The sequence below is a fragment of the Durotheca rogersii genome, assembly GCF_024521655.1.
Source record: "Durotheca rogersii strain YMJ 92031201 chromosome Unknown GGS23scaffold_12, whole genome shotgun sequence".
In the NCBI taxonomy this organism is placed as follows: domain Eukaryota; kingdom Fungi; phylum Ascomycota; class Sordariomycetes; order Xylariales; family Xylariaceae; genus Durotheca; species Durotheca rogersii.
Window position 1 is genome coordinate 338,550 of NW_026251243.1, and position 12,799 is coordinate 351,348.

Sequence of the window (12,799 nt, forward strand, 5' to 3'; positions counted from 1 at the left end):
AATAAAAGTAAAAACGTATAAATAAACGCGTTAATAAATATACGTAAGGATCTTAAGGGATAATAGGGATATATTAAATAAGAAAAACTCTATTTATCCCGTCGTTTTTATTAGGTATACGTATTTTTAGGGACCCATAGCGCGTTTTTTAGCTAATAAAAACAGAGTTTCCCCTAAATAATACCCCTTTATAGGGGTATTTATAAGGGTATTTAACTCCGTAATTAATTAGCATAACAGGGGGTTATACGTATTATAACTATCCTCCGGATAGGATCATCTATAGATACTCTTGTCTTATGTAATGCGGTACACGCTTTTTCTAGGTAGGTATATATAGCTATGCACCGCGCGTCAAATCCCTAGTTTCGCCGTTTTGGAGTATGTGTGATATAGGCATGCGGACAGAGGGACCTCGAGGGAATACATGAGGACGGACCTACTACCCGTGGGGTAATAAATAAATAAATAAAAAAGGGGGGGGGGGGGGGGATGCCCCGATGCCCCGCAGATTAGTATTCCGCAAGTCAGACTGTCATTAATGAGCAGCGCTCAGCGGTTGGCAGCCGGTGGTGCAGCGTCCTGTTCCGGTTCCCTTACCTGCGTGTCGGCAATCTTCAGTCTCTCGGCGCGGGCCCGCGCCTTCGCGTCCATCCGGCGGCGGAGGAACTCAGCCCCAGCCCACCCGGCCGCGATGCCGCCGAAGTGCGACGGGATGTCGATGCTGTGCGGGCGGCGCGCGATCAGCGGGAGGAGGTGCATACCGAGGATGAGACCGATGAAGGCGAGGCCCTGCGGGCCCGACATCGGGTCGGGCGGGTAGCCGAATAGCTTGAACTCGTCGAAGCGGTGCAGCCAGAAGAAGGCTGTCACGATCCCGTACACGGCCCCTGACGCCCCCAGAGACGTGTACTCGAACCCGCGCCGCAGCACGAGGGACGTCAGGCTCGTCATGAACCCCAGGGTCCCTGACGCGAAGTATATCGCCAAGAACCCGCCGCGTCCCACCTCGTCGTGCAGCCGCGTGCCGAAGAACCAGAGCACCATCATGTTCAGCGCCGCGTGGCCGAGTTTGTGGTGCGAGAACATCGCCCCGACCAGCTGCAGCGGCCGCGGTGTCGCCACCACCACGATGAAGTACCGGTTGAGCAGCGCCCACAGCGGCGGCACCCTCCAGCACATCCAGACCACCAGGTTCAGCCCCATGAGGCCGAGGCAGGTCGCCGCCGCGGGTGGGATGTCCGGCCACAACCGCGACGACCGCTTGGGAGGCTTGTATGTGACGGCGAACGCGGCACACCCGAGACAGACCAGTACCGTCAACGCAAACGAAGGCAGCAGGCGCTCCCAGGCCGTCATGCGGGGCGGCTCCGTCAGTTCTGATGTCGCGCGCTCCATGTACTTCTTCACGAACGGACTCATCTCCCGGGGCTTCTGTTGCTGGGTCTGCAGGGTTCCGATGTTGCCCTTCGCCTCCTCTTCCTCGCGTTTCTTCCGCTCCTCCTCGAGCCGCATCTCCTCGGCCTCGCGCTTCGCGATGTTGGCCGCGCGGATGCGGTCGAACGAACTCTCCCCGTAGGGCGAGTCGGATTTGCGCCGCGGCAGCGGAAGCCTGCCGGTTGGGCCTTTGGCACTTTGCGGCGCCGCGTTCACATCCTTCGCTTTTTGCGATGATGGGCTTGACGGGGTTGGTTTTTCGACCCGTATGACTATATCGAAGCCCTCCTCCCCGTGTTCCCGCGCGTCTAGATATTGGAGCTCGTCTTCCGCCCGCAGGCCGGCGTTGATGACCTCATCTACAGGAACGTTCGCACGCAGGTAGCGCAAGGCTTTTTCCATATCGGATTTTTTAAAAGAATCCGTGTTCAGCTGGAGAACAGGGTCATCTAGCGTCCCCGCTACTCGCCGGCCGTGCAAGATGCGCAGAAGCTTGTTGGCCCTGTCAGCGGGGAGGTGCGCTCCGAATATCGCGTTCACTTCTCTCTGCCGGAGATCCTCCTTTCGAAATGGGAGTCCCGTAGGGTCTTCATAATCCTCGGGCAGGTGTGAGTAATGCGTAATCGCGCGGAACCGTGAAAATGTTCGACCGGGCGTCTGGGGTGGGGTAGGTGTTTGCGAATAGTGCTTCTTCAGAATCGTCGAAGGGCCGATGGGCACCTTGGCGCTGTATTGGAAACACAATTTGAGCGGGGGACGTCTCGCCGCGAAGGATGGAGGAGCCGAGCAGCTCAGGAACTTCCCAGCATTGCCTACTACCGTCCGCAAGCCCAGGCGGAAACTTGACGGCGGGGGAAATACGGGGAGGGCAGGCATGGTACAGCTATAATACCATCATGTCGTTCGGGATCGATTAATCTTGCGACTTCCATGAGGTGTACGACGGAAACCGAGCCGAAGACTCCAAGCTGCGGTGCGACTTATGAGGCGCGCGAGTAACCATCGGGAACCTCGACAAGCTTGCCTGCGACGAATTTCGGGCGGATTGACAGTGCTAGGTGGTGAGTTGCGGCAATTTGTTAGGCACCCCTGATAGATGATTACCTAAGGCGACCACAGACCATCCAAAACTCCAGATGGAGAAGCACGTGCAACCCGCCTCTCGGGAGCCCATCGGAGACTACCACAGACATTCCAACCTCCATTAAATGTCCCAATTATAGGGACCAGTTACGATGTATGGCGAGCCACGATACAAGTGTCGAGTCGAAACCCCAGATACGAATTGCCTATGTGGGGAACTACCTAGATAGGTATGTGAACAGGCACACGCGCACACAGGCATTTACAACTCCCCGATATCGACCTGCTTCTCCAACGGCGCCGCATCCGACGCATCAAAGTTCCTGATCAGGTCGTAATAAAATCTCAAGGCTTCCATGTGCGAATCCATGTCAATCCGCTCATCCACCGTGTGGGCATTGGCAGAGTGCCCCTGCCGAGTGGGCGTCCAACGGTAAATATGACTAGTCAAGTCTAGAGGCATCCGGAGTCAGCAATTCATGGTCACGCACACGCCGTATAGGTTCACGCAGTCGTCGTTTGGCTCCACTTACTGAGATAATGACGGGTATCCGTATTTCCGTTCATCAGTTCACCCACCGGGATGACCTTACCACCCTCGAAAGCGAAGCTGTATTGAATCGTCCCCGAGAAGACGTCCCAAACGGGCCCGGATGCGGGCGCGATCGGAGCCGCCAAAGTGGGCTGCGACGACGTGAGAATGAGTGTGCCGTTGTAATCGACTTCATACATCGGGTCTACAGCACCACCCTTGCCGATCTCTGCCAGTTCGATGTCGGGGTTGTGGTCTTCCCCTTTGAACGCACTGACGGTCAAGTCAAACTTCTTCACTGCGGGCTGAATCCGCTTGAGGATGTTGGCTTTGACCGAGGCTATGGAGTCCTGGGGAGCGATGCGGTGATTGACGCCGACCTTAATATACTCCGGCATAGCGTTGATCTTCACCCCTCCGTGGAAATAGTCGACAGCCTGCGAGGTTTGTATGCGGTACTGCGTCGGCCGATCGATCGTTGCCAGCTCCGAAGCCAACACCTCCAAGTCTCCTCGCTTGATCAGCTCGGTAATCTTGGGCGCCGCCTCGGGCGAGTACTTGGCCTGGCAGACGAAGTGGTTATAGATGGGTGAATCCTTGATGAGCTTGGGCTCCCACGGGTTGGATTCTAATTCGTTAACGATCTCGGCAATGATACCAATGCCTGTATGGGGGAATGGGATCGACGAGTGCCCTCCGTTGACGTATAGTTCTAGCCAGATGTCGACATGGCCTTTCTCCGTGACGGCAGGGAGCGCATCTATTCATCCGGTCAGTTAGAGGGTCTGAGAACTCGGGGCTGGATATCTACGTATGCGGTATCACTCACATAGCGTGTCGTCGCCGAGCAGTTCTAGGCCTATCCCACCTTCGTCCAGGATCAGAGCTATCGAATCGGGGCCATACAACTTTTCTAGGTATGGACCGATGTGACCGGCGCCCCGGTGACCCGAGGATTCCTCGTCGAATCCCAGTGCGACAATTATCGTTCGTCTCGGCACCCAGGCAGAATTCGACAACAACGCTTCCAGGGCGGACAAGAGACCAGTCAGGCTATTCTTATCGTCCGACGCCCCCCGTCCCCACAGCCACTGCCCATCGAAGTAGCCCGAAAATGGCGGATACGTCCAGGTTGAGGCGTCAGCAACGGGAACCACGTCCTGATGCGCTGCAAGCAAGAGGGGTTTGAGCGAAGTTTCCGATCCTTTGATTGTGTATACCAGGCCAAGCGTATTCACCGTCTCGCGGGCCATCCGGCGATGACTATAAAGCTCGGTCAGTCGGGAAGTGCAGCGAGGAATAATACTTACTAAATCATACACGAGACGGTCACTTACACGTTGGGATACAGCTGGGCAAAGGCGGCGTGGAGGTGGTAAAAAACGTCCCATCTTGGGTCCTCGCCGGGCTCCCCATTGTCATCGTACGAGATGGAAGGTATCTTGACAATCGTAGAGTGCCTCTCGACCTGGAGCAGCAGTGCCTCGTGGCTAGAAAAGATATCTCGAGCAGCTGGTAACCCATCTCCCGATGGATCTAATACGGCCGGAATATCGCATTTCAAGTCTGCTGTCGGGCCACGTCCCTGGACTCTGGGGCCGTCGTCGTGATAAATTAAACGGGCAAAGGCACTCGCCGATAGAGCACCGGCCACCAGAGCTAGTCGTGACGCGATCATGATGTTGTCGGTATTCTTACCCCTTGAAGAGCACACCGACGGTTACGGTTAGAAACTCTGCCAAATAGAATCGGAAAGGGATGAAGAAGCTGTACACAATAAAGCTACCGTGAACTTATAAAGAGAGGGCGGCTTCGGCAACACCTATCCCGGCCATCAGACGGGAAGCCATGGTAGGATTTCACAACACTGCGGGGAATGCATGGACCACGACTGGTCGGTGGAGACGGGCTCCCTCCGCAAAGCAAGGCGAGATAACAACAACAAGCTATACGCTACCTATAGCATTGGCTACGATGCCCTGAAGCGGCGGGACGTCGGAGAGATGCCGAAATACAGGGTTCTTATCACACCATTGCTAGATGTCTTTGGTCGCGCAGGCTGATAAGGACGGAGAGACACGGGCCAGGACGCGGCATCTGGGAAGCTCCCCACCCCGTCCGAGTATCGGCATTAGGAGGTACCTACCTCTGCTACCAGGTACCTATGAGTATGTACTACCTACGCCTACCTAAGGTCCATAGGTACCTAGGTAGGTACGTTAAGTTGCTGCGCAAGTAACCTGCCGGACCTCCCCGGGCATCACGCCGCCCCGTATACACCCACCTAGATTAGGTACTTGGGATGGGTCCGAAGGTACCTAAGGTACTTACGCCTCCACGTTAGCAAGAGTAGGGTGGCCCAAGCTCCTTTGAAGCACCCCCTCTCCCCATCGCACCTCCCCCACGCCACTTTAGTCAGCCCGGAGAGCTCCAAGGCATCTAGATTACGAATCTCCAGCTTGACCTATCGAGGACCATCCGCATCCTCAGGCTACAGGGAGACCCTGAGCCGATACTGTTCATCGACGTCGTTCTTCTCCTCAGGAGCCTGCCGACTCCAGTCTAGCTCGGGAAAGATACATACCATGTCGTCCGAATCGCAACCCATATCACCAGCACGCTTCGCCGAAGCTCTGAGAGAGCTGCCGGCCAGCACCCTGGCGATTAAGGTCCTCGAACTACGCAACTCGATAGCCCATCTCGATTACTCCAACGCCGAGCTGAAGCCGTTTGCCGAGGGTCACGCACCGACTCTCGAGCAGCAGCAGACGGGCGCGGCAGCCGGGCAGCCGGACCAAGACTGCGTCGATGCCATCGCTGAGAACGAGGCCGTCATCGCGCGCATGCAAGAGCGCATCGAGCTGATCAAGGCCGAGGTCGAGGCCCGGGGGCTCAGCTGGCGCGAGTTCCAGGGCAAAGCCGACGAAGACGAAGGCGACGGCGACGGCGAGAAGGCGCCTGCTGCAGCGGACGCGTCGTCGGCGTCGAGCGTACCTAACGGCACCGTGAACGGACACGGACCGGCGGGTCCGCAGACTGAACAGCAAGAACAACACCCGGCATGGAGCGACGGCACATTCCAGATCGGAACTGTTGGCCAGCTGCAGGAAGTCGACCAAGAGCTCCTCCGCCGGCTTCAGAGTCGGATTCCACCCGAAAATGGCGAGGAAGGAGATGGTCCGGAGGGTGGAGTGTACTTATGACCTCGTTTCTTCTAGACACGGTTGAAAATTACACCTGGTATAAGAGTACAAGACGATTTATTTGCCGGCCGGCAATGGGAAAATAGGGGTTCCGGGGTTTGTCGTCGACAAGGGTCTCCATATCACGCAGAGGAGGGGCGGATGGAAACCTACAGAGATTGGCATACGCTGTGAGTCCACCTAGGGAGAAATCTGAACGGTGCTGATATTTGTATTTATCAGGACACTGAGCCTCACCATGGCGCCGCCGTGTCTGTGTCTCGTCACCATCTGGATAATAGCACATAGCAGTGCCAGTGCGTCATGTGCGAATAGAATATTGAGTGAGCACAGAGGATAATTAGATGTTTCTCTAATGAAACCGCAGTGCTTCTATGTAGTGACAGACTGGCATACAGCACGTATTAACGAAATAAAATCCCGCCTCCATACGTGCCCCTAATCACTCGCTAAAGGGCTCCTCAAAACCAGTAAATATGGTGCGTCCCGGTATCTACCTCCTGGACGACGATCTCTCCCCCACATCTTTCGCCGACGAAGTCTGACTCTCCTCCCGTTACATGATAACCACCCGAACGCCCTTGCTGCCGTCCTTCGGCAGCGGCACGAACATGTCATGGTCGTAGCGGACGTCTGCCTCCGTCGTCTCGAATAGGCGCATGCGCGGGAAGACACGCAGCGTTAGCGCCGCTAGCGCAAGGTGCAGCTCACAGAGGGCGAGACTAACACGTAGTCGTCAGCGAAGCTCTCTCCGGGAAACGGGATACTAGGTGGGAAAATAGTGATGGTTGGAAAAGGCGATCCGGAGTAGTACCAGTCAAAGGGAGAGGGGGGAGAAAGAGGGGAGACTCACTTCAACCCCGGGCACGCCCGGCTCCCCTTCGAGAACGATAGGAGGTATCGCTCAGGCTCGCGCCGCCGCTCCTTTAGGTTGGCATCAAGCCACCGCTCGGGCGCGAACGCGTACGAATCTGGGAACAGCGCTTCGTCGTGGTGCGTGATGACGGGCGACATGCCGATCGCGTAGCCACGCGGGATCTTATACTCGAGGGCAACGGCGCATTTTCTGCCCTCGTCGTCTCCATCCCTAACCCCGTCACCGAGATCTCCGGAAGATGGTGTTGCCCACGATCCGCGGTACACCAGGTCCTCGTCGGTCGCCACCCGAGCCGTGCGTGCCGACACGCCGTACGAGAGGCGGAGGCCCTCCTGCACGACGGCGCCGAGGTAGGGTAGACGCTCAAGCGCCGTCCACGAGGGCAGCTCTAACCCGTCACCCCCGTCTCTAGGGGAAAAGTCACCGAAGGCGGCCCGCAGCTCCGCAGTCAGCCGCGCCAGCGTGCCAGGCTGCGTCAGCAGGAAGTACGTGATGACGGCGAGCGTCCAGCTACCCGTCTCGGTGCCGCCACCGAGAACCGACGCCGCCTCGTCCGTCAACCGCCGCAGTGACTTCTCGTGCGGTGGCAGGTCCGACGCCAGCAGCTCGCCGAAGACGGTCAGCTGCGCATCCGTGGCAGCCTTCTCGGCACCGGCGTGCTTGATTTGGGCCGGTATATCGACCTTGTTAGTTATTCGGGAAATTAGTACGGGGTGTCTTGTGGGTAATGCGTCCTGTGCGAAGAACAGAGATCGCAAGGGAAGAAAGGGGTTAAGAGACGCACGTTTAAAGTCCGGATAAATAAGGCGACATCCTTAGGCAAGTAGTTGGAGAACCTGAGCCCAGCATTTCTCCATCAGTACCGAGTGCTTTATGGGCTCTGTCTCTTTGAAACATGGGGGCGCAACTCACCAGGCGCTCAAGAAGGATATATGATTGAGGAAGGGGAAGAAGCGAAAGACGAACACATTCCGGAGGAGGGAACTGAGCGGGCGGCGGAAGTTCGGCTCCCAGCTGGCGGAATTGTCGCGCGCGAGGAAGCCGAAGCCCTTGCCGAAGCAGTAATCAGAGACGACGTCGGAAGTGAAGCAGCTGTAGGCCATGGTTACGTCGAAGGGCTCCGGGTCGCCAGCTCGTGCCAGGAGCCGCTCGCACAACCGCACCGCAAGCCCCTGGACCTTGGGCTCGAGTCGCGCAATCTGGCTCCGCGAGAAGAACTTGGCGAGCGGCCCACGCCGCAGCCGGTGGCGGTCGTGGTCCGACGTTCCAAAGCTAGATTGGCTCATGCTAGTGCGCGTTAGGGACGCGGTTCTCTTTCGCAAGGCCCTCAATACTGGGATGGAAAATGTGGAGGAGAAAAAGGAGAAAGTGCGGCAAAGACATCTTACGCTACGCCATTAACTTGGTGCTTGGGCTTGTCGCGCTTGCGGCCACCCGCGGCGTAGATCTCGTCGATGAACCGGGCATCGTTGCAGTGCACCTCATCAGGGCTTATGCGGACTATAGGGCCTGATCTGGAGTCAGTTCACGAGATCTCCACGGGTATCTACAATCGTTACGGCCCAGTCATACCATATCTATCATGCATCCGCTTGATCTCCTTGGTATAATGGCCGAACTTGACCGCGTCATACCAGAACTCGGGGAGATACGTGGCGGCGGCCAGCTTCGGACCCGGGATGTGGCTGAGAGGGTGGAAGGGAGAGATGTTCCACGCGGTCCGGAGGAGTTGGTAGACTATCCAGCCGCAGCCGAGGACGATGAGAATATTATACGGAGTTATAGCGGGAAGAAAGTCCTTCTGGGAGGCCAGAGAGGCCAACACGGCATCCCGGGACGCCATGAGAAGGAAGATACGGGACAGGTAAGGATAGCGACAACAGCTACGCAGATACCGGGCGGGATGAGTCGCATAATAAGAGTGAGACGGGATGCCAATTCTAATCGGGGCCGTAGGGGCGTCTTATATTTTAATATGCCAAGTAAACAGCATTCACACCATACCAACCGTTCACGCACCACTACCGCCACCACCCAATATCCTCTGCAGTTCTGCTGCTGCGGGGAAGAACTATCTGGTAGGGCATGTTCGTCAGTTCGCTAGCCGTTTAAGGAGTCATGGTGTTAAGTCGTCCATGGCGTCGAACCTGCTTAGAATTTCCGTTCTTGACCCTTCGGCCTTCTCTTTGTTATCCTCGATCACCTAGTCGTGGCGTACGCCGGTCCCGACTTGGCCCAGCCGATCACCTTATACAGCTCCTTATCCGTTTTGTCCCCGTTGATCCGCCGGTGCCAGGACTAATACAGATAAGGTGAAGCCTAGACTCTCTGACATCGAAGAATAAGCAACGGGGGGGTCCCTATTCCAGCAGTCTACAGCAAGTGGTGATACCCCAATTGTGTGGCTGGTTCGACCACTACCCCTGTCTCCCACACAGAGTGTCGATGTTGCAGAAGTTGATCAGTTATCATGTCCAGCCGATTCGCCCACACACAACACCGAGACCTCTCACGTAGGTGACTTGGGTGGTATTCTCCGAAAGCAATCTCCTAGCCTAACCTCAGGTATGGGTCAACGTACATCACCGGCGTTACATCGGCTCGGCAATCTTGACATCGTTTGTAAAAGCTTGGTATGCTGTTGCATGCCTCTCCCCTCTCAGTATCACGGGTCAATGATAATAGGGCAAAGGGGGGCAAGGGAGCGAGGGGGTTGAATAACGATACACCAACATAGGAAGCCGGCGAGAGACGATACCGAAAACAACGATGTGATGCCGTCTACGCAGATACCAGCGTCATGGGTGCCATGTCGGCCCAGTGATCCAGGAGGGCGGGATACGCATGCAAGGCCTTACTAAGCAACGACGATCAGCAAGACAGATCGGGATCGAAAGGCAGTCGATCTTTAATGAAAATCCCGTCCCCACCTGTCCTCGAAACACGCCCGTACGCCATCTCTCCAACTGATCTGCGCCCTCGCAGCCAACCATACGCAAGGCTAGACGATGCGGTGAGGGTTGGAGAGCGCTTAGGTCAGAGGAGATCCGTTTGGCCTGGAATCGGTGGACAGGAAAAAGCATTATCGACTCGAGGACGGCTCACGAAGCCTCGTACGAGACTTCTGTCAGATTTCTTTTCTTTTTTCCCTCCCCTCTTCCTCCCCTTTCCCCTCCCCGTTTGCTGCACCTGGCGCGGTACGGCGGTGGCGATCCCAGGACCACGGATACTGTTCCCCCCTTGTCTTTGTTTGTTGCAGCGCCGTGCTCGTTGCTCTCCTTCCCGGGTACCGGGGTCTCGAGCTCCCCCCCTCCCCAGGGCTGCACCTCGTGTGCGAGGGGGCGCGCTCTTCGCTACCCGCTTCGAGAAAGCTTCGCGGATCGAGTCTGTTGCTTATTCGGACGGCTGGCGTCGCCGCTCCTGCTGCCACTCCTAGCCCCGGCCGCCTTCTCCCATTTCTCACGTCCTCGCTTCACACGCATACACATACGTAAACTCAGAGGGAGAGCATGCGTGTGTACATATGAGTATGTGCATGTCGGGATAGGCTTCGGTAGAGAAAATCCCCCCTTCTCCCCCGGGGTTACTTAGGCGAGGGAGGCTTGTTTCGTTGGGATTTGGAGGTTGGGGTGAGGGTAGGGAAGGACGGGACATAAAAAAAAGAAAAAACGAAAAGGGACAAGAAATTGCCCTCCTAGCAGTGACGCTCCTAGCTTGAATCCGAAGTCGTGGCCAGTTTGAGTGAGTTATGCCGTCGTATAAGAGCCGAAAGCAGCGCCAGCAGCGCCGCGTTAGAGAGTCCTCAGGGGTTCTCCTCTAGCGAATGGTGCTGGCCTCCTCCTCCTGCTGCTGCTTCTCTGCACCCTCGTAAAACGTCATGGCGGTTGACCCAGCCGTTAGATCCATCCCCCTAGAGGGCCTTTCTCTGGCGATAGTCGTCGTGTCTCTGATCTTTCTCGTGTTTTCAGTGCTCGCGGTGGGAGGGAGAACGTACGGTAAGTGTTGATTTTTTTTTCGTTCCTGTTGTTCCTTACTGTTGCTCGCACTACGAGCAGAACAGTCTTAGTTAACCCTAGATTCCAGTTAGATTATCAGAACGCTCGTTCGGGCTCGACGATGGCTTGATGCTCTTCGGAACGGTAAGACCCAACCCGCCGTCCCGGCACACGCACACCCGCTTTCTCCCGCCCGACTCCCCCTCTCCCCCCTTACAGCTTTTCCCTACCACCTCCGCGAGAGCGGGCACGAAAAGACAAAAAAAAAAGAGAGACTCTTTAATAACAGAGACTCCCAGCTCGTGTACATGGCCGAGGTGGCGCTCTCGAGCTACGCCTCGTTCGTGGGGCTGGGCACGCACGACGGGCGGCACAACGAGTTCCTGGCGGAGGAGGGCAAGAAGTGGTTCACGATCTGGATCCTGGTGTACGTGCACGCGCTGGCGACGGTGAAGAGCTCGGTGTGCGTGACGCTGCTGCGGATCGCGGGCGGCGCGCGCCGGCGCCTGCGGCTCGCCGTCTGGGCGCTGCTCGCCGTCACCTGGGCCTCGTACCTCGTCACCTTCGTCGGCGACGTGCTCGTCTGCCGGCCCCTCGAGGCCTCCTGGGACGCCCGCCTCGTCCGCGCCGGCGCCGCCGACTGCGCCCCCATGCGGCTCATGATCGGCCTCAGCCACACCGCCACCGGCTCCTCCGTCGCCACCGACCTCGCCTGCGCCGTCCTCCCCGGCTTCGTCCTCTGGAACACCCAGATGGACAGGAGGGCCAAGCTCTCCGCCTACGGGCTCCTGTCCTTCGCGTCGATGTGAGCCTCCCATGGTCCCCCTCCCTCACTTCTCGTCCGTGTCACCCCTTTTCCTCCCGGGAGAGGGCGAACAGAGAAACGAGAGGACCCGGTCTAACTAACCTTCCTCTCACCGCCAGCGCATCCATCGTCACCATAATCCGCGCGTTCTACATCCAGCACTACAACGCGCCCGACGACAACCTCCTCTGTAAGTTGCCCCCCCCCCCCCCCCCCCCTCTCCCCCCGTTACACTCCCGGACCCTACCCCCGCGCTAACAACTCTCCAACCCCCATAGTCTGGGTCGGGCACATCGCGCTGTTCTCGAACGTCGAGATCGGGATCGGGTGCATCGCGGGGTCGGTGCCGCCGCTGCGGCGCATCTTCGCGCGGCGGTCGCGCGCGGGCCCCTTCCGCGCCTCGCCGTCGTCGTCGTCGTCCTCGGGCTCCTGCTCGTCCGGCGGCGGCGGCGCGGCGCGCAAGCCGCGGTCCCTCGTCACCTTCGGCCGCCTGCCCGCCGACGGCCGCTCCCGCTCCCGCTCCCGCTCCACCTCCCGCTTCCGCAACCCCACCGACGTCGGCTTCAGCCGGACCACCGTCCGCGCCGCCCCCGCCGCCGGCCCCGCCCGCGACCGGGAGCTCCCGCGACACCCCGCCGCCCCCAAACCCGACCTGCTCGCCGAGGGCTCCGTCTGCGGCGACAGCCACGGCATCCACACCGACTACACCTACACGGTGGAGCGCTCCCCGCCGCGGCCCGCCGCTGCCGCCGACGACAAGGTCTGACGGCCCCCGGCCGGTGCCCCCCCCCCCCCCCCCCTCTTGGGAGCGCGCGGTGCGCGCGGCTGCATGCGTCGGTGCCTACCTATACGTTCTAGCCTGTACCT

The 12,799-nt window shown here is 58.2% G+C and overlaps 5 protein-coding genes across 5 annotated transcripts; 2 read left to right on the forward strand and 3 right to left on the reverse strand.

Annotated features, from left to right (window-relative positions):
* Nucleotides 1–494: 494 nt before the first annotated feature.
* On the reverse strand, nt 495–2,493 carry GGS23DRAFT_570809 (uncharacterized protein). The gene has a single exon (XM_051516537.1). It carries the CDS (start codon nt 2,311–2,313, stop codon nt 553–555), a length of 1,761 nt encoding a protein of 586 aa, XP_051371278.1. The 5' UTR covers nt 2,314–2,493; the 3' UTR covers nt 495–552.
* Nucleotides 2,494–2,713: 220 nt separating this feature from the next.
* GGS23DRAFT_82247 (carboxypeptidase S) lies at nt 2,714–5,312 on the reverse strand. Its single transcript, XM_051521311.1, has 5 exons — nt 5,010–5,312; nt 4,390–4,752; nt 3,882–4,315; nt 3,054–3,812; nt 2,714–2,973 (listed from the first exon to the last, which is right to left on the reverse strand). Exons 2-5 carry the CDS (start codon nt 4,728–4,730, stop codon nt 2,783–2,785), a joined length of 1,725 nt encoding a protein of 574 aa, XP_051371279.1. The 5' UTR covers nt 4,731–4,752; nt 5,010–5,312; the 3' UTR covers nt 2,714–2,782.
* Nucleotides 5,221–6,269, forward strand: GGS23DRAFT_82345 (uncharacterized protein). Its single transcript, XM_051521313.1, has one exon. It carries the CDS (start codon nt 5,638–5,640, stop codon nt 6,253–6,255), a length of 618 nt encoding a protein of 205 aa, XP_051371280.1. The 5' UTR covers nt 5,221–5,637; the 3' UTR covers nt 6,256–6,269.
* Nucleotides 6,270–6,676: 407 nt separating this feature from the next.
* On the reverse strand, nt 6,677–9,545 carry GGS23DRAFT_82323 (cytochrome P450). Its single transcript, XM_051521312.1, has 7 exons — nt 9,280–9,545; nt 8,705–9,207; nt 8,521–8,641; nt 8,045–8,419; nt 7,917–7,968; nt 7,109–7,815; nt 6,677–6,977 (listed from the first exon to the last, which is right to left on the reverse strand). The coding sequence occupies exons 2-7, from the start codon at nt 8,973–8,975 to the stop codon at nt 6,812–6,814; spliced, it is 1,692 nt and encodes a 563-aa protein (XP_051371281.1). The 5' UTR covers nt 8,976–9,207; nt 9,280–9,545; the 3' UTR covers nt 6,677–6,811.
* Nucleotides 9,546–10,789: 1,244 nt separating this feature from the next.
* Nucleotides 10,790–12,718, forward strand: GGS23DRAFT_610263 (uncharacterized protein). The gene is made up of 5 exons (XM_051520321.1): nt 10,790–11,127; nt 11,216–11,271; nt 11,427–11,932; nt 12,052–12,122; nt 12,211–12,718. Exons 1-5 carry the CDS (start codon nt 11,010–11,012, stop codon nt 12,696–12,698), a joined length of 1,239 nt encoding a protein of 412 aa, XP_051371282.1. The 5' UTR covers nt 10,790–11,009; the 3' UTR covers nt 12,699–12,718.
* Nucleotides 12,719–12,799: the final 81 nt, after the last annotated feature.

Excerpts from the sequence above, each read along its gene's own strand:
- GGS23DRAFT_570809 (XM_051516537.1), bottom strand. The coding sequence starts at position 2,313 with ATGCCTGCCCTCCCCGTATTTCCCCCGCCGTCAAGTTTCCGCCTGGGC.
- GGS23DRAFT_82247 (XM_051521311.1), bottom strand. The coding sequence starts at position 4,730 with ATGATCGCGTCACGACTAGCTCTGGTGGCCGGTGCTCTATCGGCGAGT. Across the intron at positions 4,316-4,389 it reads GCCCAGCTGTATCCCAACGT|TCATCGCCGGATGGCCCGCG; the intron begins GTAAGTGACCGT and ends CGAGCTTTATAG. Across the intron at positions 2,974-3,053 it reads GGATACCCGTCATTATCTCA|ACTTGACTAGTCATATTTAC; the intron begins GTAAGTGGAGCC and ends GGATGCCTCTAG.
- GGS23DRAFT_82345 (XM_051521313.1), top strand. The coding sequence starts at position 5,638 with ATGTCGTCCGAATCGCAACCCATATCACCAGCACGCTTCGCCGAAGCT.
- GGS23DRAFT_82323 (XM_051521312.1), bottom strand. The coding sequence starts at position 8,975 with ATGGCGTCCCGGGATGCCGTGTTGGCCTCTCTGGCCTCCCAGAAGGAC. Across the intron at positions 8,642-8,704 it reads GCGGATGCATGATAGATATG|GCCCTATAGTCCGCATAAGC; the intron begins GTATGACTGGGC and ends ACTCCAGATCAG. Across the intron at positions 8,420-8,520 it reads CACCAAGTTAATGGCGTAGC|CATGAGCCAATCTAGCTTTG; the intron begins GTAAGATGTCTT and ends AACGCGCACTAG.
- GGS23DRAFT_610263 (XM_051520321.1), top strand. The coding sequence starts at position 11,010 with ATGGCGGTTGACCCAGCCGTTAGATCCATCCCCCTAGAGGGCCTTTCT. Across the intron at positions 11,128-11,215 it reads GGTGGGAGGGAGAACGTACG|TTAGATTATCAGAACGCTCG; the intron begins GTAAGTGTTGAT and ends CCTAGATTCCAG. Across the intron at positions 12,123-12,210 it reads GCCCGACGACAACCTCCTCT|TCTGGGTCGGGCACATCGCG; the intron begins GTAAGTTGCCCC and ends CAACCCCCATAG.